Source organism: Lepisosteus oculatus, chromosome 6, assembly GCF_040954835.1.
Source record: "Lepisosteus oculatus isolate fLepOcu1 chromosome 6, fLepOcu1.hap2, whole genome shotgun sequence".
Classification (NCBI taxonomy): Eukaryota; Metazoa; Chordata; class Actinopteri; order Semionotiformes; family Lepisosteidae; genus Lepisosteus; species Lepisosteus oculatus.
In genome coordinates, this window is record NC_090701.1 from 30378200 (window position 1) to 30405149 (window position 26950).

At 36.1% G+C, this 26950-nt stretch overlaps 1 protein-coding gene across 3 annotated transcripts; it reads right to left on the reverse strand.

Moving 5' to 3' along the window:
• Window positions 1–2042: 2042 nt before the first annotated feature.
• snap47 (synaptosome associated protein 47) lies at window positions 2043–26918 on the reverse strand. 3 transcript variants are annotated; one of them, XM_015354228.2, is made up of 6 exons: window positions 26619–26918; window positions 25821–25975; window positions 24957–25505; window positions 22847–23355; window positions 19248–19366; window positions 2043–6971 (listed from the first exon to the last, which is right to left on the reverse strand). In XM_015354228.2, exons 3-6 carry the CDS (start codon window positions 25457–25459, stop codon window positions 6825–6827), a joined length of 1278 nt encoding a protein of 425 aa, XP_015209714.1. In that variant the 5' UTR covers window positions 25460–25505; window positions 25821–25975; window positions 26619–26918; the 3' UTR covers window positions 2043–6824. The 3 variants fall into 3 exon arrangements, with proteins under 3 accessions (XP_015209714.1, XP_015209712.1, XP_006634299.1); XM_015354226.2 differs by having other exon boundaries at window positions 26093–26918; XM_006634236.3 differs by lacking the exon at window positions 25821–25975 and having other exon boundaries at window positions 26093–26918.
• Between the last annotated feature and the right edge of the window lie 32 nt (window positions 26919–26950).

The following is a 26950-nucleotide window of genomic DNA, read 5'->3' on the forward strand; positions in this document are numbered from 1 at the left end:
GCCGTCATCCAAATGGACTCTAGCCTTCACTGTGGCAGTCCTGAACCCAAAGAGCAAACTTGCTGGACCTGACCATTGTTTTCATCTGCACTCCCAAAGTCAACATGAATTAATGAGCTGTGAAGGGAAAACATATGCACAACATCTAGAAAAGACACAGCAGAGTACTCAAATGAGCAAACCAGCAAACTCCATTATGTTTGCACTTCCAAACTGTAATATTAATTTACTATTAGCATTGTTATGTTATTTTGTTTACAATAATCTGGTTCATAAAGCAGAGGAAAAATAGACCATATATCTTTTTGGGAATGAAGTAACTTAATGGTCATTTAAAACCTAGTTAGATTATCTGCATACCATATCTACTGTCCCATCGGTAGAAACTGGAAACCTGCTTTCTAGAGCTCTTAGTTTACTAATGTACTCCATACTCTTCACATCATCCTGCTGAATAAAACCACTAACAAGGGTCTGGAAAACTGGCGCACAAAAACTCCTTTCAGTGATATACTGTATCAGAATTTCATATCAATTCTTGAATAAGCAGCGAGCAAGAAAATAAAATAAAACTGTAGCTAATTTACTCTTTGTCATAAGCAAATCATGGCTCGCATTCATCAGAGATTTTTTTCAACATAAACATTTTGGCAAAAGCAGCTGCAGTGTAGAAGGTTGTGATGAGAAACATGGGAAATCAATTTCTTAATATTTTTGGTTAGATTCTCTCTCAAACAAAACAATGCCTTTAAAATTGGCACTTTTAAAATCTGTTCTTTGTATTCAACGGGTAAGACCCCTTACAGCATCTACTGTACATAATATATTTAGTGCATTCAGCATAACACACTAGTAAAGGGTGACAATCTTTATTGCATAGACAGAGGGTGACAAGTGTAACGTACAGTGTGCCAGTTGCATAGTTCAGTGAGTGAATTTGGTTTGGGAGAAAGCAAAGAGAAAGCTGCTAATCCATCTGCATTTCAAGAAGTTCATCATAATCAGAATTAGAACTTATTAATAATTAGAACCAAGAAACGTGGGCAAAACCTGAAGGTATTTGAAAATATGTGCATCGGTGGATAGTGTCTAATTTACAACACTCACACCAAATGAAAAATATTTTGAAATATTACAAGTTTTTTGAAATTTTACAAGTTTTTACCATCTAGATTTTGAACAGCTACAGATTCCATTTACAGCTTTTAAAGCTGTCAAATTTAAAGAAGTATAAAGAATAATAAAAGCAATGGTAACTGAACAGTGTAACAATTGCAACAATACTGAAAAACTACAGTACAGTATAACAGATCTTTAAAAAATGTAAAATGGATTTCCTATGCTAAGGCTTAAATAATATAGATGAATTAAAGTTTAGTCTCTATATATTATAGAGAACAGACACACTTTATACACTGTATACATAAAGAACATGTGCCAGTAATATCTGACTTGAAAAACTGGCACAAAATAGACTACCTGATAAATATTAACATAACATATAACATAACATCACTTTATTAGCCCTATACAATTTCTTGCATTAGGTAATAGTCTTTTCGCATACCCCAGCTTGACCTCCATGAGACACAGACACACAGACAGATCTATTAATAGATCAGGAGAGGAAAAGATAAAGGTTAATGTCCCCCTGCATGTGTTTTCCATTATATTTGATTAGACTTTGTATCCTCATCGTTATTTACATTTTGTGTAGCTGCTTGAATGTGAACAACTTTCTCATTCACCCCAGAGATCACTGAACACATTTTCAGAAGAGATATGTACAGAGGCTTTAATGGTACATTACAAAAAATGTATAAAATACACTCAGAAATGTTTAATATAGGGATATAAAAAGGAGTATTATTCAAATATATTAACATTTTAGCTTTGAGATGAATAATATATTTTAGATATAATCCTGCCGATATGTGGAATTTTGAAAAGACATATCCCATTTAGTTTAGTTTGTCGTGTCTAGAAGTGCACAAAGGCTAATATTCTTTCCCCAAATAAAACAGTAAGCAACAGCAAGGAAGTCACTTCAGAGTAGTGTTTATTTAAAGCCACATCACCATCATTAGAACATTTTTAAAGGGCATATTAAAATCAATAATATACATATCACAATAGGAGACAACAGGCACAGCATGAACTGTATTTAAAGTGCAGTACAATATAATTAGAACAACTCTAGCATTGCACTTTTGGTATTGGACATATTCCTCTGTACTATATAGTAGGATCAAGTTTTACTTTAACTCCTGAGCCTACTATCAATGTTCAAATGAAAAGGGCCACAGATTTTGACAGAACACAGATTCTCATCATTGAGGCAGTGTATACAGTGTATAGAATATAAAAAAATGGTCTGGAAAATATTCTCTCCTGTTTTTAAACAGATAAAAATGCAGTTCCATTATTCTGTAGGTATGTAATATGGTGGCTTACTTTTTCCTCTGTTTTCACATAAAAGAAATTTAATCACAGGGAGGATCAGGTGGTGACGATGGGACTAACAGGAAAAAAGGAATTACAATAAAAAATGTTAATGAAAAATAAGATACAGATTAACAAAATAGTGAAATACAAGGCCTCTATAGCCCTGCAGGGGAAAAGTGAGATACCTGTATAGACAGATGTAAATGTGGAGTAACCAAAACAGAGCTGTTCTCCCATAGTCAAATACATACCCCCAAGCAATTCTCTCATTGAAAATATGACGCTGATAAAAACTTCCATTTTCGTTGTGTCAAACATCATCTGTGCTGAGACTGTTTATGTCTAAGATGTTATCGTCATTGCATTTCTCCTTCCAGGAAAGGCAACTGGGAATACAGGTTTATAAATGACTATCGCAAGCCAAAAATCTACATCATATGGGAGTACTCACAGATATTAACTACAGAATGCTGTCGAAATAAAAGACCTTCATTTGCATTCAACTATTACATATTAAAATGTAGGTATTTTATTATGGATTTAATAATAAAAACACATCTTTACAAGAATTTGAGATAAAGGATCAATGAATACATTTAAGGAAATAAATCTTTAAAAAGGACACTTACTGTACATCCAAAGAATATGACAAAACTACAAATATTATAAATAAAACATTTTCCTTGATACACTACTGAAATTACACATTTGTTTTAATGCTTCTGAAGGAAAATGTATTCATGGCTTCAAAGTACATGTAAAGGAAATTTATTATTTTCCTTTAACTCATACAACATTATTAAAAAAGACTTTGTGGGATTACTAAGATCCTTGTAGTCTGCTGCGGTTTCACAAATCATTCTTCCTGTAGTCGCAGAATTTGAAAAGACTTTCTTCAAGAGCCTGTCTGAGTGTCCCTGAAGTGCATGTTTTTCTACATCATTTCCCTCCCAAGTATGAAAACTACAAGGGTGGCACATTACCAGCACAACCCACTTGTAAGGCTCCTTTTTGTGAGAAGTAATTTTATTGTAATGCACTAAAATATTGTTTTCAAAATAAGTCTTCCCTTATCCCTTAGCATGTCATCCCTTATCAAAATGTCAGCTACTTCTGGGAAGGGTGGAAGTAGCAACTCAAAGCCTGTTCTGGAAGTACACAAGATAGGACTACACTGTGAGGGCCCGCACACACATGCAGGGACAAGTTAGAGCTACTGATTTTTGTGATCAATGTGGCCTTGGAAAGTGGGAGAAAGCCAGTGCCCTTAGTGAAAGCACACATTAACGAGGGAGAACATGCAAACTTCATACAGAATGTGCCCCAGTCAGGAACTGAATACAGGATCCCACAGCAGCAAATACAGTATTAACATACAGATTTCATACATATTTTTAACACATTAATACTATATTTCTATAAATTTGGAAAAAAATATGAAATGTGTAATGTCTGCTTAATTTCAATTCCTGGAATCTGGCTCAACTGTAAAAAGAAGCAAACTAAGATCTGCCTTTTTATTTAGAGAGAAAACCTAATGTTGCTGCACATTAATTTTCAATACATTTCCAATTTCTCCCTTCTCCCTGCATCACACTGGACATTCATACTGCATATTAGCACACTAAATAAAAAAGAAGACATTTCACATATCAACAAAGCTGCACGCAAGGCAATTCTGTAAATGTGTTTTTTTTAATAAATGCTAAGATTATGACAATAATCCTCACAGCTATTTCTCAAAAATATGTTATGAGACAGTGAGGAAAATGAAATATTACATATCACATCAGTGCTAGTCATAATAACTAACCACTTACATTTGTTTTTGATTTAGTGAAGTAATGCACTTGAACTCTTAACAATTTCCTCAAAAATCCTTAATACAAACATTATGTGGTTCACTTGTGAAAACAGGTAAACTGCTGCCTTTTTAAGAAACAAAGTCAGTAACCAAGCAACTCTGCAAAGACACAAATCCAGCTTGCCTGGGAGGGAGTTTTCTGACATTTATTATGGTTTGCCTCTTTTCACTCAAGGCACAGCTCTTTAATTTCTAAACCATGAATAAAGTCCTCCTACATATAGTAAATATCTGGATTAGTGGTAAATCCGGCTAGTAATCATGCATGATAAGTGGTACTGGTTGCCTTTTTAGTTTTTTTGTTTTCCTGGGATCATTAAAACTAAAGTATATATTATTCCTAGATTTTAGTCAACTTGTACCATTGATTTCCAGTAAATTAAAAAATATATTGCTCTAACTGCTATATATATAATATGTATGGTATGTATTATAACAGATAATGAATTTTCTTTATGTGCATCAATGTAAACTAAGCAAGGTACACTATTTTCAAAACGTCTTTGTAACATTACACAATATAGACAGCAAACATTGCCAAAAACCACTTTGCATTTAATAACAGCCATAAAAGTGAAAGAAAGGACCATAATTTATGTCAGGGTTTTTAGTGCAAATTAGTAATCAGCATTTTGGAAATTTAAACATATGAGCATGATAAGACTGTTCCACAACATACTTAAATTCAATTAGCCAAGTTCAGAATCCTTACAGACTTGATCCAATAGGAACATTTCAAAACTGCAGTATACAATACGTAAGTACTGTGACTTAAAGGGCCTAAGAAGGTAATTACATTACTGCAAATGAAAAGCATTACTTTCCTAAACATCTGTAAATGTTTATTTAGTGACAAGACTGTCATTGGACTGTTATCACTGGTTATTGACAGGTTACTTTTTCCAGCTGATGTGTTGTTGCAAGAGTAATCCTGCTCAGCACAACAGGAACCACAGGTTCTGACATTTGATGTACAGGTACTGTATATGCTTTGCTGAAAAGCCACTAGTGTGAAACTACCATCTGTGTATTTACAACTGATTGCCTTTAAGTCAGAATGCTCCCTAAAAGAAAAGAAGACAGTGCTATGAAAAATCAGCATTCAAATGTGTTCATTTGCTTTTAAAGGATATTGAAGCAAGATTCATAGAACCTTGAAGAAGTTTAATAATCTAAGTTATATCAGCAAATTCTCTGCAGATGCACTTTCAAAATTCCTATTTTTTTCTGTAAATATCCTTATGAACTAATTTACATTTTGTCCAAGCAAGAACAGACTGATGGGAGTTTGTTATCGATTCACTATATGCCCTTAGTACATTACTGTAACTACAATACCTTTGGTTTATGAAGCCATACTTCAAACATCAACATTTAATACATCCATGTGTGATATGACAGTTTCAAACATCTAAAGCAAAATCCACTTCAAGGGCGAAAACTGAATATCACTCTTATATTGAATATTATTATTAAAAATTAATGTCAAACCACTCATTTCTGTAATGAAAGTATTCACTTCTATTCATTCATCTCAAGTGTAATATAGAATTTATAACCAGTTGACAATGGGTGAATTATTAAAACTGACTAATGCTCGAAGTAATATGATTAACAATAAGGATATCATGCAAAATAGTTTAATTACATTTATGACCTTTTGACATGCATAACAAACATGCTTCCTGGAACTATTTACTACAGTAGGCTTCATGCATGACATGCTCTGAGGTACAGTATTCTAATTACAATGTTTAGGCATAAAAACAATCACTAACAGAAATATAACCTGTAAAAATCCCCTGCTAAAGGACAAGACTAATGTAAAAGATAGGCAGTGCAGCTACAGTACATATCTATTGTTATTGCTCAGGGTAACTGTGCAAAACTATTTCATTAAAAATAATAGTCTTGGATTGTCTTGTGACTGTCTACAGCTTATAGACCTCAAAGGCAAACAGCAGTAAGCTGCTACATACAGTAACAGGTAAAAGTGTGGAGTTCAGTACAGTCAAGTGTATGCAGTACATTGATATCGTCTATGCTTGAGTTTTAATAAATATACATTACCTCGTATTATATGCAATGCAGAAATACCCATTACCCTTCATCTAGGAACATGTGACAAATAATATTTAAACCAAATGTAACTCCATCACTGAGTTAGTGTTAGTGGCTGTGTACAGTATTCGATGAACAATATATTTCTGGTAAAGATAATTATACTCAAAACAAAATACCAATAACAATTTAAGAGATTCTATTTTATGGCATTTCACTACTGCTCTTGTTGTGCACAGCAGATCAAAACAGTGAAAAAGTCTGATGTACTATACCCGAAAAACAGACACCTAGAACTGTAAAGTTAAGATTCTCTGACAGCTTCACTCTGTGCCATGCATCTTCAGTTAAAAGCGCAGCGGCAATGTTACTTCAAGAATAATCCTGCTGTTTCTCAGACTTGTGAGTGCTTGCCCTTTTCATAATGGGCAGTGTGTTTGCTATTGTTTTGCGTCTACAACATCTTCTTCATACGGCGGGTGTGTTTTTCAATGTGAGTTGTTGCCTGGTCAGTGGAAGAAGTGATTGCATCTAGTGCCTCATCCTGTCGTTCCAGCTCCATCTCAGCTTCCAAGGCTAGATTCTTTAACTTCATCAGCATCTGAAAATCACACAATCACATAAACATGGAACTCATTTATTTTATAATTAGAAAAGGCTTTGAGCTCATATGCACACATCCAGTATGTAATCAATATTTTTTTCTCTTTAATTGACTTTTATGTCACTGTAAATGAGAATTTGTCCACAGTTGACTTATTTGGTTACATAAAGGGTCAAGTAAAAATACATGGTTTAACAAGAACAATTATGAATGTTAATCAAAAACTGAAGTACTTCATATATGGACAGGTGCTCTAGTACACATTTCTATGAAACAAATAATTACATTTCCATGTTTGTGGTTTTCACCCCAGAACAATTATTGGAAACACAATTGAGGAAAAAGGACAATAAACATTACATTTACTGTTACATTTTTTGTCTTTGATATATAAATTATGACTCTGAACAATCATTATAAATACAATAGCCATGTAATAATGTATAAAAAAAGTATTCTGACAACAACAAAAACAAATGTAAAATGGACAAGAGATGTGGACAATTACAAAAAACAAAAACAGCTATTATTATATAAGCCAGCAGCCATATCACTCTGCAACTCACAACTGACAACCCACTGAAGCTAAGCAGGTGTGACCCTGGTCAGTACTTGGATGGAGACCTCCTGGGAATAACTAAGGTTGCTGGAAGAGGTGTTAGTGGAACCAGCAGGGGGAAGGTGGTCCATGTGGGTTCTAGTGCCCCAGTATAGTGCCGGGGACATTATACTGTAACAGGCGCCTTCCTTTGGATGAGATGTAAAACCAAGTTCCTGACTCTCTGTGGTCCCAGTGCATCTCTCGAAAAGAGTAGGGGTGAAACTCCAGCGTCCTGGCCCAATTTCCCCTTGGCCCTTACAAATCATTACTAATAATCCCCATCTATGAATTGGCTTCATTACTCTGCTCTCCTCCCCACTGATAGCTGATGTGTGGTGAGCGTTCTGGCGCACTATGGTTGCCGTCGCATCATCCAGGTGGATGCTGCACATTGGTGGTGGTGGAGGGGAGTCCCCATTATCTGTTAAGCGCTTTGAGTGGAGTGTCCAGAAAAGCGCTATATAAGTGTAAGCTATTATTATTATTATTTTCTCACCATTTGAGGATGTTAGATAAACTTTATATCTTACTTGCTACAAGTTTTAAACATCATTATTTATTATATTAGCTGTGAACAATACTGATTCACCACCCCACCCACTTTCTCTTGAATATTACAGAATTTTCAGTTTACAGAAATGGGCTCAATTCTATACTGCCAGCTGTCCCTGTGTGCACCAGAAGGTCATCCAAGCAGAAGCACAAACCAGACTCTGACAGCAGATAAAGTTAGTTAACTGGTGAAAGTGTGATTAAAAACAGTAATTAATAACACAGATTGGCTGACAATTGCACAATTGCCTGCTGACAGCAGGGGTGTTTGCCAGTACTTGATTAATATTTGAATGCTGTTTGAAATGTGGTCTTGCTAAAAGAATGGCTGACTTGATTAAAAGACTGAGGTGCACATATTTGTCCTGCAGTTCATTTCGTGTGCCCTATGCACTTGTGCGAGAAATAATAAAGACACACGCAGGACCTTGCAATAGCTAACATTAATCTAACCATTAATCTGCCTGTCTGCCTTATGAGAATGTTGTTTTCTGTCTGGGGGAAAAAAGAAATCTAGCTGGTACCTTTGAATGGCCTCTTGCTCACAGTTCCAGTTCCCAGGCATTTCAGGCTAGGAAAATGGGTTTACAGGTTTTGTTTTTAAAACTTAAAAAATGTGGCCACAACAGCATTCATTTAATGTGAAAATCTATATTCTTTGCATTGTGCCATTGTGGTAATGGGAATTCACCAGTCAAGTCAGTTGTAAAAGGTGTAGAATGACCTTAAATATGTAATAAGTTTATTTTTAAAAAGAATTCTTCCTTGTTCATAAATTTCAATAATTATTACGTATATACTGCCATACAGCTGCACATACCACTATTCTTAATACTCCATAAAACCACACATAAAAAGAAACAATTTACAAATACTAAAAATTTGAAAAATCTGAGAACGGTTTTAGGGGACATTTTAAGGAAAGTATTTCACTGAATTCTCACATTATACTGTATATATACTGTATTATTCTACTTATGAAGCCTCACTAGATTGAGGAATAGAAGCTACACTAAACATGACAAGTAAAGTTGTCTACATAAGAAAACTTTAGAAAACAATTAAGCACAAAAATAGATTTTTATTTGTTGTGAAAATCCTGAACTGTAACTTAAAACTCAAGAATACATATTTTCTATATGCACAAATCTTGATATACCTGAAATAGTGATTTGCATCATTGATAAGAATAACTTCAGCTGTGATTCAAGATTACATTTTATAACTGTAAATTTATTTAAAAAGTATATTGTTTCACATGATATTTGTCATCATCATCAGCTGAATAATGGCCTCTTTAAGATTTATCTCTGCTTTTCAACAGGTTACTCCAGGAAAACATCTGATCTCCTTTTCTATGTGCTCTTCTGACATTTATGCCTCTTGAAATCAGTTTCAGCTGCTTAAATCCATTACTAATTTTTGTAATGTGTCCAGCACATCGCTATTTTAAGCATCTCGCTGTTTCCATGATGTTTAAGATCTCTGTTGATTCTTTTGTCCATTGATTTTTATCCCTTTTGTTACGTTAATAATAGATCTTCTATGTTTTGGTTTGCTGTTTGGTATTTTTTATTTCTATTGAACAGCTGATGACCAGACACTGCAACAACAGCTCAGTACCTTGTATCACATTAAATTGAAAGAGCTGCAACAGCACTTAGTATCTTTGTATGTTTGAACAAACTGAAAGGCTGATCATGTTTTGCCAGAGCCCACTTTTTAAACATAAATAAGCATCAACAGCCATGTAGGCCCATTAAAACATGATTTACTGTGTGTGTGAAGGTTGCCCTTACAAAAGGATATGATGGTATCTGTCAAATCCAATCTTCCATTGATCTATCCAACTCTTATCTGTATCTCATAAGATTTCAAGCGTTAAAAATTAGAATATGATACAGTTAGGAACAACTTAAACAAACCAGTGATATGCCAAGCCAAATCTAATAAACACTCACCCCAAATCCCACCAGTGCGACCAGAGTTACTAAACTAAATATTATGATATCCTGACACATACACACACCCAATGACATTATGTCAGTCTTCACCAGCCAGTAGACATGGGCATAGCTACAGACCACAGGAACTTTGCCAGACGGCACTGAGCAAACGGCTGCTAATTTAACACAGATCAGCTGACCACTAGGTTAACTAAACTTGAGGTTGCAGTTTAGAAAAAAAATGAAACATGATCTTAAAACTCTGTCTATCCTGGAACCTACATATTATATTTTTATCAGCATTGCTGATTTCCTTATTCAACATGACTGAAATAAAATCCCATATTGCCAGTGGCATTTCAGCACCACAATTAATATTTCATTCATGGCAGTACCTCAGTTGCAACAGCCTGTATTGTCATCTGTTTCTCATAAATCACAGCGAGCCAAAAGAAAAACATAAATAAAAACACTGCAACCAGTGAAACCTTCTTTGAGCTTTCCTAATATGATACTTGAAATCCTGCATCATTTTAGCTGACCTTTCCCTGTTAGCAACCAAAACATACATAAAGGCTGAAAAGTTAAATAAATTTTAAGTGCAAGGGAAAAATATCTGAGGTAAAGGTACACTTTCTTACCTAAAAAAAAAGAAAACAACGTTTAGAAAAATTTTCAAATTAAAAACACACAAACTGTACAGTATATATAAGGGTTGTACAGTGTCCTCCAGAATTCTTAATACCCCCCAATGAAACAGGAATCAAAAAACATAATAAAGCAGAATGAATAATGTGTCTTACTTAAAAAATTCTAATGAAGTTACCCTGTAATCATGATAACACTGCGGGTCACATTTATTCACACCTCTAATTATTTATTTATTTATAAACTTTCACAACCTTCCTGCATCCTTGGAATATAAAGGTAGGTTATACACAGACAACATCAAGCAATATCATTATTATTAATAATCTTATTAATAATAATCATTATTATTAAGATCAAAGACCTCTTCAAAGACTGCAGATAAAAGGTAAAAGTCCACAAAAAGCTGACTCTACACATTTCTACCGTAGTGCTCCTTATTAACAAAAAAAAAAGACTAATGGGATTGAGGCCACCATACTAGAAGTAGAACATAAGCATGAATTGCCATCAGGGCTGTCAGTTTGAGAGGCAACTGTAAATCCAAAGGCAACAGTCGGAGATTTCCAATATACTGTAAACTGCCAACTTTAGGATTCAAAGTTTGAAAACGATCAAAGTTGTCTGCATGAATGTGAGATTTGTAGCTGAAATAGCAGAAAAAAAGCCTCCTGAGGGTGAACAACGCATGGGCAAACCAAAATGAGACTAGAACTTTCACATCTTATTGTCAGATTAAATTAAAATTGAACTTTTTGGACATGTTCATCAGAATTATGTTTGGCATAGAAAAGATAATAGATAACGCTCATGCCCACTGTTAAGTATTGTAGGGATCTACTGTTTTGTAATAGTTTTGCATTTATGGGTCCTGAAGCCGTTGTGAAGACAGGAAAAATCATGAACTAGGATATTTAGGCCAGACACCAGATTCATTCTACTACGAAGCTTACATTTGGCCAAATATGGACAGTCCAGCATTAAAATGGTCCAACACATACATCGAAAACAGCAAAGGAATAGGTAACAGTGCAGGAAGTAAATTCTTGACTTGCCATCTCAATCGCCAGACTTCAAACCAGTTGATCATTTGTAATTCTATTCAAGACGTCAGAATATTAAGGGAAGCCTAAGGGTGGGCAAGAAGGATTTAGAACAATTCTACATTGTGGATTGTTCATAATTGTCTTCTTGAAGTGCCAGAATCTCACAGCACACTAAAGGATGCTTTAATTCTGTGTAATCCCTGCAAAGAAAGACTTACAAAATATTATCTTGTGTTTTACAGACTTAAATTATGTTACTTATGACTTTGCTTTAGCCAACGTTATTACAAGAACTGTATAAAATATTTAGATTTTTTAAGCAAGAAACATGAACCAGTCTCTATCTATCTTTGTGTTTTTTATGCTTTTTGTCTTGTAGCACACTGTACTTCATACATGGTATTTCGACATCTGCAAAGGCTTTTCCTCACTTAGCAATTATTTTACTGAAAATCTTTATTACTATCCCCATGGCCTGATGAGAATTCAAGAAATATTAAAAAAAAGATACTGGTGCTAAATAAGCAGTGTAAATAATTAAAAGGCCGAATTAATAACATTTAATTTTAGTGTGCTAGAAATTAGGGTTTCAAGCCCAATTTCTATAGTTTCTTTGAGGTAACACGGAAATATCCAGTCCTGGTTCATTTTTTTGTTAACCGGAATCCAATAGTTTGCTTCAGGATTAGCTCAGCTTGTATTTGAAGAAGGCATTAAAAGTTTGTTCTCTGCACACCAGTATTTCTTTTTGAGTCTTCATAACCTGACACTACAATATTAATTAGGCATGCGTGTAGGCAACAACTTAAATATCATAATAAAGCTATTATAGCTATAGCTATTGTATATGTTACAGCTATTGAAGTGGCTATTTAAGTGTCACTGTTTGCAATGGTCTAGAAACAATGCATAGCAGAATTAGGTGGTCCTGAAAGACAAAGGTCAGATTCCTCTGGGGAATTACTCTAGCACTGGTCGACTGAAATATAAATCTCCTCCCAAGCACTTGGACTGTCAGATATCCTGTCTACAGTATATCTTGCTCCATCCATTTTGCGCTTTATTTTGACATGTTTTTCAGTCCTTGAAGCAGAGAAGCATCCCCATAGCATTATGCTCCCACCACCTTGTTTCACGGTAGGGATAGGGTTGTTGATGACGTGCAGTGTTAGTCTTGTGCCAAATATAGCGCCTAATATTGAGGCCAAAATGTTCAATCTTGGTTTAATCAGACAAGAGAATCTTCCTCCACTTGGCTTGAGGGGGGTCCTACATGCTTTCTGGGAAACTCTAGAGTTTTTTTCAACAACGTTTTTTTTTTGCCACCCTCCCACAGAACACAGATTTATGAAGTGCCAGGCTATTGTCTTCCAATGGACAACTACTCCCATCTTAGCCATTGAGGACTGTAACTCTTTATTTGACATTACAGAGTATTTTGTGGTGATTAGTGGCAAGAATTCCCAAATAAAATGCTAAAGGGGATGAATAATTTTAGCCACCATATGTCAAAACCACCTTACTATGGCACAGGTTCACTGCAGAAATAAGGTAAATGAACAGAATTAGAGAGGATCAGGATGTGCACACTTGCACATCACAATTTATTTGGTGCCACTGGAGAAGTGAGACCCCCATTTGCCAAAGCTGAATCAGCCCATCTCATGGGTGAGAATGACAGGATCATTCCCTCTACCCACTATGGATGAATTGTTACTACTGCATGCCGCACACAGCAGTGAGAGCATGGCCACAAGTCACAGTGACACACAGAGCTAGAGAGGAATTAAAAAAGGGAACTATTTGCAAACATATACCTTTTGGGGACCATTACTTTAACATTTATTAAGATTACATCTTGGATGTAAAACAATAATCATTTAAATTGTTAAGGGATTGCATCTGTTGCGGTTATGATTATGATCTGTTTTTCTTTAGGATCATTTTAAATATGTTTTTTTGTTTGTTTGTCAGCAAAATCTAAGTAGTGTTTATTTTGGCCACAACAGAAGACATACATATACATTTTCAGAATTACAACTTAAATTAAAGCCTGAACTCTAGAAAGAAAACAGGAGTATTAAAACCAGTAGGCCAAAATTATCATAATTAATAAATAATTCAATAAGTCAAAGATCAGGTCTAGCCCTGAATTTTGAATTGTCATAATAAAAGTAAACACTGTGATCTGCCTACAAACTTGCATGTACAGTATTTATGACTTCAACATGTCAACTCTAAATATTTTTTTTAATGTGCTAACAGCCTGTTACCAATTAAAGCTATACAATTGGTATCACAGCGTCAATACTTATTCTCATAAATTATGTTAAAAGCACGCTAAAATAAAAGCAAATAAATCATATCTTCATTGTAAAAGTGAATTTAGTATTGTTAATAATGTGTATTGTATATTGTGAAGAAAAAGATGGGACTGTAGTTTGGGTATATACTGTAGTATACTTGATTACATTACTCTCTGCTCCAAAACAACAGAATTAAGCCACATTTCTGTTAATTTCTGTTGCCAATTATGATTTTGATTGTCTTCATTATTTCAAGATATAATAAACTGTCAAACAACAATCAAACTTTTCTTTTGGTTTGTTTATTAATGGTAACGTTTTTTTTAAATAAAAAACAGCTGTATGATTTTGTGCGTGTAGAAACTGTTTTTAAGCATAACAACTGAAAATGATTATACTCCAGAATGAATAAAGGATGACAACTCTTATGTTTTAATTAATAATTGCCTAATTAATTAAGGTAAATAAAAAGTAATCCACTGTTTTTCATTGCTTTCCATTACTGTTTCTGTTTTTCATAATTTATTATATAAATATAATAATATATTTTTTGATATATGATGCATTTGTTAATGATTTGTGTGCATGTTAGAGAAATTCAATTTGGGAGAGGGTGATAAATAAAGAATAACTTAATCTAATCAAGCATTTATCTTTTTCTCATGCATAAAGATTTTGAAAATGTGAACAGACAGAAGGCAGCTCAGTAATAAGGGATGAATACAATCCTAGAGACACCTCATTACAGTAGCTATCAAATGTATTCACCCACTTTGGACTTTTTCACATTTTAATGTGTTATAATATGGAATCATAATGAATTTAACTGCATTTTTTTGTTGCTGATCAAAACACATGTCAATGTGAAAACAAAATTATATACAGTAGATCCTCCTAAATAAATTATAGATATGTATAAAACAGAAAATAACAGATTGCATAAGTATTCACTTTAGTATAAGTATTCAACAGTAGACACCTGTTGTAGAAATTATTGCTAGGAGTCTACTTGAATAAGCTCTGCACTTCTGGACACTGCAATATTTGCCTATTCTTTGCAAAATTACACAAGCATCCTGAAGTTGGATGGGAACCGTTGATGAACAGCAATTATCAACTCCTACCACAGATTCTTGATTGGACTGAAGTCCTGGCTATGACGGGACTACTTGTGAACACTGACTCCAATCTGGCTTTAGCTATATGTTGCTGGAAGATGAATCTTCTCCAAGTCCCAGGTCTCTTGCAGAGTGCAGCGGGTTTTTCTCCAGGATTTCTCTGTACTTTGCTGCATCCATTTTGCAATCTATCTTCACAAGGCCCTGATGAAGCAAAACATCCTCATATGGTCTCATTAGACCATAGAATCTTTGTCTGCTCTGTCTCACAGTCTCCCTTCTGGCAAACTGAAATCAAGATCTGATGTGTTTCTCAACAATGGCTTTTGTTTTGCCACTCTCCCATGAAATCCAGATTTGTAAAGCACCTGGGGAATTGTTGTCATATGCACGGTTTCACCAATCTCAGCCGAGATTTAGAGTTTGTCTAAATTTGTCTTAAGGGTTGTCATAGGCCTCTTGGTGGCCTCCCTGGCTAGTGCACCTTTCGCTCAAATCCTCAGTTTATGAGGATGCCCTGATCTGCATAAATTCACAGTTCTTTATGATGGACTTTACTGTGCTTTGGAGGATATTGAATGTCCTGGAAATTTTCTTATACCCTGTTACACCCGGGCTGGGAATGGCTTAAAGCCTGATGTTTCCCCGTTCAACCAGCACATTCACACGTGCTCTCAGCCTGCTTCCACCCTGCGCAAACTCACTCATGACGCAGCTCCTAAAGACCACTAATTTTTCAATCGGGTGGACTCTCCAGCAGACTACTTAAGGCTTTTTCCCCTGTTTATTCAGTGCCCCGACATTGATCTAAACCCTCTGTGCTAAGCTTCTCAGTACTGAAACACTCACCTGACAAACACCCAGTTTTTCCCTTTAACCACAAGCACTGAATCAGAGGGGTCATTCTGCCCTCACTACTTTTTTCTTGACTCATCATTCTTAAACCCTTTTTCTTTTTCACCTTAAAAGGTACCCCAGGCTTCTCCGCTGCAGTTTCAAGACAGTCTTGGTCCACTGGCAGCCTTTGCATTATTAAGACAGCTTCACTCAAGCCAGCTTCTCTGCTATGTCAAGGCATCCTCATTCCTGCTCAGTTATTATTCAGACAGCTTCATTTCAATCAGCATGCATAATTACTTCATCATCTCTCATTAAAGCCTTGGTCCTAGCAAGCCTTCCCAAAGGCTCACAAGGATCCTCTGCGGACCATGGATCTTGGATCTTGGATTGTCAATTGCCATGGCCCTTCAACCTCAGAGACCACAGCATAACATACCCTTCTCCTGAATGGTGCTTTTCCATAACCTCCTGGAGTTGCTTTGAATGTTCCCTTATCTTCATGATGTACTTTTTGTTAGGAATTGTACTAATCAACTTTTGAAACTCCTACAGAGAGGTGTATTTAACCTGCACTCAAGTGAAACACATTAATTGAACAGGTGGACCCCATTCAACGAATCAAGCAACTTCTAAGGACAATTGATGTGAATACTTTTGCAATCAGTTACTTTTGATAGTAACTGTACAATTGCTATGCATATGAGTCTAAGAGGTTTACTTAATAATTGAATTATCAGGGAATTGGAATTCTGTATGATCTTGCATGTACCCTAGTGTAACTAAATAAAACTTGTTCAGACCTCATAAATTTACATTAAAATTTAGTAACTAAATTTTAATGTGCTGCACCTGCAGAAAATGTGGTAGAAACACAGAACTCCATCTTTACTGCACCTAAGTCGTAGGATCCAGCTGAGGTGCTTCTAAATATGGATAGTAAAAAAAAATTTTTTTCAGTTAAATTTGAATGTTCAGTGTCACGCTACCTTATCACCTTTAGAAAGTCATTCATCAAGAAAAAGCTCTGCTTCTGAAACCACAGTGTTTAGATATAGACCCAGAGTAAAGAGATGAAGGCTCCACTTTGAGATACCTGTATTTGGTAAAGGAGCCTCACAGATACAATTATGTGCTATCCTGTTTAGAGTCTTAAAAGAAAAATGTTAAATTTTACTATAAACACCACTGGTCTCCATATTTCAGAAATACGTGCTTCAAAACTACAAAGGTATTTCATTTATAGACACTACACTAAACCCCAGTAGCATTTACATACACTGAGAGGTGTTTAAAACCTTTCAAATAAGTATAGGAGCTAATCGATTTTGCTGTATATGTAATGCCAATAAGTATAAAAATCAATATGATAAATATTCTATTAGGTGAAGCATTACATTATAATAGCTGTCTAGCATATTTATCAGTTCATCTATGAATAAATATACAGTATAGCATCAAATAATAATAATGATAATCTTTCCTCGAGCCTATATAAGAGCAAACCAGTAAGACAGCAAACGTACTACAGAAACCTCTTTAGTACGATTGTAGAAACTGTTTTAAAGAACTATTTGAATTAAAAACTAAGGCTTTTTCTCATATGCCTTAAATTTCCTGTATTGAAACAAAACAGATAGAAACTAAACATACACAGTGACAATCTACAGTATGTAAATGGACTTAACATTTTAATTCAAACAACCAGCAGACATTATATTAATATTCTAAAAATAGAACAGAATATTCATTAAAGCTCTTTTTGATGCCTTGTGCAGTTTAATTCTGTGATATATGGGTTTGTGGCTGTAACGCCCACTTTTGGTTTGCCAGTCTGCAGAAGTCTAATGGACTCAACAACACTTAAGTCAATGTATTTTTCTGAAATTTTATTTTCCATCCACGAAAACATTATTAATCAAGGCTTGGCCCAATTGCTTTGGGATGATTCTTAAATCAGCAAAGATGCCAGCAGACAGTGACTAAAAGTGGGATTCTTTGTCTGAAATAAATATATAACCCAGGAGACTTGGAAAAAAATATGTCAAAAGCATTTTCATTTCCCCCCTCACCTAAGAAACTGCTGCTGTTGCAGCAAAATTTAGACCTTTTCCATCTTAATGCAACATCTGTTTACAGTTTAGTGAAATACCAGATACTAGTCAACAGGGACAGTCCAAACTTGCTGTGCTGTACTGTCAGCACAGAAGTTTATGACTAGTCTCTATATAGTAGCACCATACTAATGCTAGAAAATTTAAAAAGAAGAGTTTGTCATTTCAGATAAGATAAAAAATGGGTCAGAATGCATTCTGATCAATTGTAGAAGATATGCGACTTCTTCTTCTCTTTTTCATCCTAAGGATTTTGTCCAAATAATTTTTTAAAAGCTTACTAAAGCAGCAGCTCACTTTTGAGACCCCAGAACAACCTGCGGTACACTGACATATGTTATGGAAGAAATTAGCACTGCTGTAGCCAATAAGTATCTGCTGTCTGCACTTGGAGGACAGGAGGAAATCTGGCTTAAGAATTCCAGGATTCTTGCCTTCCATGACAGCACTACACACCGAGGAAAGCTTTAAAACAGAACAGAAGAACCTTACTCTGTGCCAGACTCCTCTCTGTTCTGCACAGGGGATCCCTCTGTCTAGGTTGTGCTAACTTTAAGACAGGAAGGGGCCTGGAGCGGAGAACCCATTTCTCTCAACAGAAAGTGTTTATTCAGAACTCAGCAATTTAATTTACTGTACCAAGCTATTATTGCTGTTGTTGTTGTTTATAAAGTGCTCTTTTGTTGATTGCCTTCTCGGAAACAATAATCTACACCCGATATATAAAATAATTTATTGTGATATCCAATGTGCCCGATTTTGGTCTGGAGTAATTTTCACCAGAGAGGACTAAGTAAAAGTCTGCAAAGGAACAAGTAATAGGTTTATTCCATGCTGAAATGAGAAGGAAGAAAACACAATGTTTCGGCTGTGGAGCCTTCTTCACCTGAACTAAATTAAAGTCTGTTACCTTTGAATGTAATTTATAATTGTGTAGATTACACCTTTGAACAGCTTTTACAAAGAGAAAGGACCTACGCGCAGTGTGCCATTCAAGAAAAGAAACAACTGCCTCCTGACACAAATGAGGCATAGCAGTTACGTCACACATTTCCTGGGGAAATATACAGTATTTATGGCCGGGGTTCAGACAGACTGCCTTTACCTGTTTAAGCTCCTGGGCTTCAGACTCTGAGACAGGTGACTGCTGGGCCTGAACCTGCAACTGTACCAGCTCACCTGGTGGGAGCTCCTTCATTCTTATTCGGTCAATGAATCCAGTGGCTAAAGGAGAAAAAGATTTCAGAATTAGTTTTTCAATTTGTTTTTAGAATTCCTTTCACATTGGTAAATGTAGTGCAGAGTCATATAAGAAGAATAACAAGAAATTCAGTACCAAGTAATATTCAGTAATATTATTTTTAAAAAACAGAGAGCAAATGCAGGCTTAGAAGCACGTTTGATCTTTGAAAATGATCATTCCTTTGGCCACAGTTCTCAGATGGGTATTGTTAATTGAATTAGCAAATAAGATCCTAACAATGGACTATTCATGAAACTGTAAATTACAGTTTCTCTATCCCAAGCCTTTTTCAATCTGCTTTGAATATGATTTCCTGTAATTCAGTCTGGATACAATACAGATAATGTATATGGAATGTATTTTTATTTCTATTTCTAGTTTTAGTCTTTTTCACAGAATAGTTTAATTAAACTTTGTCATTACTTTTGGTATTAAATAATTTTTATTATGGTACAAAGCCTATATAGTTTAATTAATTAATTACACTTATATACACTTTTCTGGACACTCCACTGAAAGCACTTTACAGGTAATGGGGACTCTGCTCAACCACCACCAATGTGTAGCATCCACCTGGATGATGCGATAGTGCACCAGAACGCTCACCACAAATCAGCTATCAGTGGGCAGGAGAGCAGAGTATTGAAGCCAATTCATAGATGGGGATTATTAGGAGGCCAGGATTGGTAAGGGCCAATGGGAAATGTGGCCAGGACACCGGGGTTACACCCCTACTCTTTCGAGAAAAGCTCTGCGATTTTTATGACCACAAAGTGTCAGGTCCTCGGTTTTACGTCTCATCCGGAGGATGGCGCCTGTTTACAGAATAGTGTCCCCATCACTATACTGGGGCATTAGGACCCACATGGACCGCAGGGTGAGCACCCCCTGCTGGCCCCACTAACACCTCTTCCAGCAGCAACCTTAGTTTTTCCCAGGAGGTCTCCCATCCAGGTACTGACCAGGCTCACACCTGCTAAGCTTCAGTGGGTTATCAATTGTGAGCTGCAGGGTGATATGGCTATTGGCGTTTAGATGTTCATATCAGTTTAGATGTACTGTGAAACATTAGCCTAAAAGAGCACTCGAAGTAATGCAGCTACAGTATAATTCTGAACTTGACAATCATTAGGTGGCAGTACGTTATATGCACCTATTAATAGGTAGAGGCACCTATTTTAAGCTGACGACCAAATTCACAAGCTTAACAAAACATAAAATCCTCCATAGATTTAAAAATGGTGCAACATGTGTGCTAAGGAATTTGGAGAAGCAAAGGGGCAGATTGCACAGCATACTTCCACGCCCAATGAAATTACTCTGTGAAACACCACAGGAAATGTAATAAGATACTTAACATTCACTACATAGGAAAGATACAAGAATCTTTACTTCTGTGGGACAATTTATACACCTGAAGCTCACTACACTTTCAATTAATGGCAGGATCCTACACATGGAAATAAACAACAACATGACTTTGATAAAGCTGAATAACATGTTATGCAGCTTTATTTTACTTTAGTTTTTATACAGCTATATTTCACATACTGTAGCTCTGCAGTGCCATCACCTGGTGCACTTGCAGACGACAGGTGTATCTGTGATCACATACGGTACACAGTACTGTAAGGTCCTGCCTTTCATTTCTTTCTCACTTAAGAGTATATTTTCCAACTACAGTATCTTAAACCTCTTAAATTCTGTGTTGAACTAAATAAACATTTTTAAATGCAAAGCTCTAAATATTTGTGCCAGGTTGACCATATCACCTCCTCTAATTTGTAACCTCCCTTTTATGTCTTTAGAGTAACCTAACTCAAGTTTTCAAATAGTTTATTGAAATTGTAAATAAAAAATAGTTCAGGTGGGTAGCTGTGTCAGCATGCGTAGGCTGCAAAGGAACAGGTAATAGGTTTATTCCATGCTGAAAAAAAGAAGAAAGAAAACACAACGTGTGAGCACCTCACACCTGAAGAAGGCTCCACGGCCGAAACGTTGTGTTTACTTTCTTCTTTTTTTCAGCATGGAATAAACCTATTACTTGTTCCTTTGCAATAAAAAAAAAATGTTTGCTACCACACAGCATCACCACATAGAGTATACTGTACAGAAACTGACAATGGAGATTTCATTTTAAAATGGCGAGTACTGTTAAGTCATCATTTTCACTGAGAAATAAAATTGAAATCCTGGATTCTGCAAATGTGTCAGACTTGACCCGTGTTTTGTATTCGCCTTTTCTTGTTTAGACACAGCTCTCTGCAGTGAGCTTGCAAATATGGTCAGTTGTCACTATGCTAGTCTTACTAGGTCCCAGTGTCTATCCCAGTGGAATAAGTAACATGCAAACCAGTGGTTCCTGACTCCAATCCTGGAATGAAGCATTACTGGTGGTTTTATAAATCTCTTCAAGTAAGCAATGCTATAAGAACTGAGGAAATCTGTAAAATTGCTCTGATTAAGCTAAAAATCAGTTCAATTAGATCATTAAGATTTGTGCTGTCATGAAAACCTACAGGACTGCAGTCTTTCAGGACAGGGTTTGGGAAAACCCTTGCCTCTTAGGCAGTTTTTAATTTAATGTAATATTGTGCTACATTCTCACAGTCTTTGTCACTTCTCACAGTCTCACATTCTCACAGTCTTTGTCAGCCTAAGCCTAACCTACAGAACAGCAGAAAGACAGCTAATAAAATAAAGTGACACAGAAACACATACCACTTAGGATTCTAGTGATGGGGTTACAGGAATGGAAAAATCCAATTCAGAATTTCTCGGCCAAACCTGAACATGCCCATTGCAACATACACCATACACAATAGTGTGCTACTGACTAGTGAGGGGGTAGGGTTGATAAATGCTATGATAGCACTTTACATTTTGTAAAGTGTACACTTTGAAAATAATTTTGCTTTTAAATTGTTGAGCAGTTCTAGAAACATCAGATTAAACATACACTATAAAGAGAGGGAAGTAATTACTACCTACAAAACTAACTCCATATAATGCTGTATAAGAACAAAACATTAATAAATGAATTAATGAATGTTGAATTAACCAGAATTAATAAATGTTGTTGCTTCTAAATGTTACTTCATGTGATCTAGGTATACTGGTATTTTACTTTAATATACAATGCAGAGCCCCTCCTTTTATTTTCTCTCACACATTACTGTACTGAAGTGTGTCAGCTTTTCACCGTCTTCAAAGCATCTGTAGTTGCACTAACACGTAGTTAACAACCATGTTTTTACGCTTAATATTTTGTTTTGTGTTTCTGCAAAGTACATGAAACTTTGTCATATATTATCCTTTGGGCACTTGTTTTTCTTCATTTTACAGCTTCATTTTTAAAAAGTTACTTGCCTTGATGATATTATAAACTGCTCTGTTACACATGCTCCTCTATCTGAATTGGGAAATTAATTTTTTAATGGAAAAAAAATCCAAATAATCACCTGCATTCCATATACAGTTTTCCGAATCAGATGTGGGTGATGGAGGCATTGTCATAAATTCTGCATAGTCCGGCATGAACTCAATTTTTTTCTTGTACTGCATCTCCAGCACTGACAGAGCTTCGGGCATTTTGGCCGAAAGGAGTTTGTAGCTGATGTCTGGTTTGCCAATGAAGCGCTGCCGGATGCTTAGTTCATAAGGGCTGTGAACTCGGATGTCATCTACATCCTCCCTCTCGAACCTGTGCATCAGCCGGGAGTCGCCATCACAAACCTCTAGAGCTGACACTTGCACTGTAAATTTGCCCGGCTTGAGGTTGGTGTCACCTCCTTTGGAATAAATCACTGGAATGTTAGTTATCACCCCCTGCTTTCCATGACCTCTTGTGGTAGATGCAGATGCAGGGCTCTGGGATTTGTTTCTCTGTTTGCATTTTGCTTCCTGATGGCTTCTCCAGGGCAATTTACTAAAGGGCCACCAAGGTGGGGATTCCAGTTCTGAAAGCAGCCTGAGGAATTGGGGCAGAGGAAAAGAGATTAGTCGAACAAAGCAATGAGGGCTCTTGAGGCACAACTACGCACCTGTGTGCAATCCAGAGTCCTAGCTCTTTAATCCAAAAGTCTTTCAGAAAAGTCTGTTTTGTCTGAGGCACAAACCTGAGGAAAAAAATATGGCAGACTGAAAGCAGTCAAGCACTCAAGATTTCTGGCAAACCCCTTTTTATTAAGGAATGATAATACAGAGGCATTTAAATAATAAATATGTATCTAAAGGGAATTCTCTAAATCCTCTTTAAAACGTATTATTTTTAGCTGGAAATCTTGAGTGTACAAGTGTTTCCAATCTACCAAAAATGTGCACTCTCAATTTATTTTCGGGTCACTTAGAGAAGGGAAATACTGTACTCCACTTCGTTGGTGTTATAAAACATTTTTACCAGTCTTTTGAATTTCTGCAGATTTTCAAAGTTTAATTTAATGGATTAAAGTAACTGACACGAAAGCAAGAGGCAACTTCACAAAGAAATAACTCCAATCATAGTATTACAAGTTACATACATATTGCAATGTATGATTCCAGAAAAAAACATTTTCTATTTGCATATGTCTGATTACTGTAATTTTATTTTTTTTAAAGTCTTTGAATTTTGAACTTTGCAGTATTTGTGTCTAATGCCAGAAGGGCTAGTAAATGAAATCCATCATTTTAGAAATAACAATATAAACGTTAAGAAAAAAGCATATTCAGAGGGTATAGTGAGTACACTTGGTCATCCCAAAGCATCTGACATACGATCAGTAAACAACAACTTCCTGCAATAGCTTACAGGAGCTCCCTGAATGGCTCAACCAATGACAGGCCTTTGCTGACGTTTGAGTTCAATAATCAGAGTATAAAATGAGTTCTATAACCACAGGTTCAAGCCAGCATCATGCCACTGGCTGACTATGACTGGAACTTCTGAGGGTAGGGTGGGATCAGCTGGCCAGGGCTTGCTCTACTCTCAGCAATAGAATGACAGGGGAAGTACAGGGCTGAGCTGCCTGCGTCATGTTAACAGACAAATCACTTGAAGGTGGGCAAACCTGAGAATTTGGCTTGCATTGCCTCATTCTACCCTGCATGTGGCTACATGGTTTGTACCCACAAGCTGAGACATGAAATGCATACAACTGGTTATTCCAAACATAATAGGTATAACAAAGATAAATGGTGAAACAGAAGAAAAATACTTGCTTACAAGTACAGCCTGCTGTGTTGATGTTTTGTAATGAAGGATCCATATTTTAGACACATTACTTTTTACATTTAGAAACAAGTATTTTGTAAGTATCCACATCCAAAACCGTAGGACTTACACACCTTCATAACATCTGCACTAAGAGTATCAGGACTGCTCTGTTACCAAGATCATTCCATTCCATATAGTTTTCCAATCTCTAACCTACATTAAAAGCCAGTGTATGTGCCAGTCCCAATGCCTCACCAACAAATATTTATCCCAAATATCGCTTCATGTATAAAATAAGGATCCAGTTTTATACAAAAGTTCTGTGTCACACAGTGCGAGTGTGCATGCAGTAAGAGGCATTCTCTTGTTTTACATACTTGTCTGCTACGTCTAAATCCGACTCGATCTTGTCCAACCCCAGCATGATGTTGTCGAATTGCTCCCCCTGGTGGTGAAGTACTGTCCCAGTATCCTCCAGCCTCTTCTGACTACCAGATACCAGGCCTATCAGTTCCTTCCCCTTGCTCATTTGTGGTTCTGAGGCTGTGGCTCCAGTGGCACCATCAGATGATAACAGCTCCTCCCTCCAGAAGTGCTCTAGCACATTGTACACAACCGCCCGGTTGGGCTGCAGAGAGCTGAACCAGTGCTTTATGTTCCCTTCTTCCAGAATGGTAAGAGCACTGAAAATAAAGCTGGAGGACTCCTTCTTGATCTCTACAATACGAGAAAGCTTGATGCTGGCCACAGTTTCCTCTCCCTTGCTGGCTGTGAACCTCATAGATAAGCGGGTCAGAGACAGAGTACCAGTGACCCAGCGTTTCTCGCTATTAATGTAGTAGGAGCCCGGCCAGCTATGAATGGGGACGTCCCTGTTCATCTTCAAAGCCTCAGAGTCAGTTTGCCCAGTTTTCTAACTACTGCAACTGCAAAAATAAAGATGAAGACTGTGTAGTTACTGGAGATGTTTTTTTTACATTGTTGCCACCCCCCACAAATTAAAACTCTACCTCTCTGTCATAAAACCACACCTTAATATCTTATGATAGGTCTTTTCATAAGAACCAAGAAAACACTTTGTAGATATCTCCTAGTGTAAAAGGCCTCAGGATTTCTATATACAGTATTTCAACAGTATTTACTTTACATAGCATATTGATAATAATGCACAAAATGTGTAGAGCATTTGTAGAAATACAAGTACTGTGACAAAACATGGTAATATGGAGCGGCATATGTACCTGTCTGTGATGTTTCAAATGGCACACCTGCCTTGACTTTTTGAACTCTTCCACAACACTGCCCCCGATTACCTGCCATTTGTTTTTGCATACTGTATGTGTTGTTTTGGTAAATAAAAAAGCAAACATCACCCATGTGTTTCCAAGGCAGGAATCTAGATCACGACAGAAGTTGGAAATAAAATATTGTATCATTAAAATCCAAGGAGCTCATGCATTTAAAAGTTCATAAACAAATGAAGGAAATCTGTGCCAAATACGACAGACTATACCTGAATGCAGAAGGTGAAAAAGTTGTCCGACAGTGTAGTTTTGCAATTCAAAATTCTTAACCTAAGATGTTCTCATTCTTCATCTTTGTTGGGACTATTTATACTGAATCCCCTGAACAATATGCCAACTGATAGTTTAACGTAATATTGCTTTAACAGTTATTTGCTTGATTCGTAACCGAACACGTTTGCTAAACGGGATTCCTTATGTATCGTATTTTATTTCAAATTAATAGAATATGTCGGTCTACATGAATTAGACGTTCAGTGAACGTTACTCAAAGGAGCACGTCATCCTAAACGCCCTTTGAGCTTCTCGCCTCAAACCTGTGACCCCCTTTAATAACGAAAAAAACACCAAAACTGATACAGTCTAATAGATAAAATCGTTTATTTTTTCAACCGTGAATTCCTTCAATGTTTTGTATTTAAATGTTAGAATGTTTATCAAATTAACTCGAAACTATAAAAATATAAAATCAGGTATTTAATGTAAAGTACTTTAAGAACCTGATTGATTACATACCCAAATAATTGCTACTTCCGACTTTGCAATATTTCCATTGTTAGCCGCATTATACGTGAATTTTGTCATATTTTGAAAACTAATACAACGTACAGCTATCAATATTATATTTTATTATATTATAATAGCTACATCTTTCTAATATCCGTATTGCCGAGAAGACAAAGACGAATTTCTTTCAGTTAACCATTTTAACGAATCCGTTTTTGTTTTTATCTTTCATCTCTTTCAATCAATAAGAGTAGTCGAAAGCTCCTGTTTTCCTTTTTCAGTCCAGTGTCAACAGTGTGTCACAATATTTACAGTCCGACTGTCCAACTGAAACTCTAACT

What these genes read in the sequence shown, in the direction of transcription:
- snap47 (XM_015354228.2), bottom strand. Translation starts at nt 25,459, where the DNA reads ATGAACAGGGACGTCCCCATTCATAGCTGGCCGGGCTCCTACTACATT. An exon ending in GATTTAGACGTAGCAGACAA is followed by an intron (nt 23,356 to 24,956) that starts GTATGTAAAACA and finishes CCAATTCCTCAG; the next exon opens with GCTGCTTTCAGAACTGGAAT. An exon ending in AAGCCCAGGAGCTTAAACAG is followed by an intron (nt 6,972 to 19,247) that starts GTAAAGGCAGTC and finishes TGTGATTTTCAG; the next exon opens with ATGCTGATGAAGTTAAAGAA.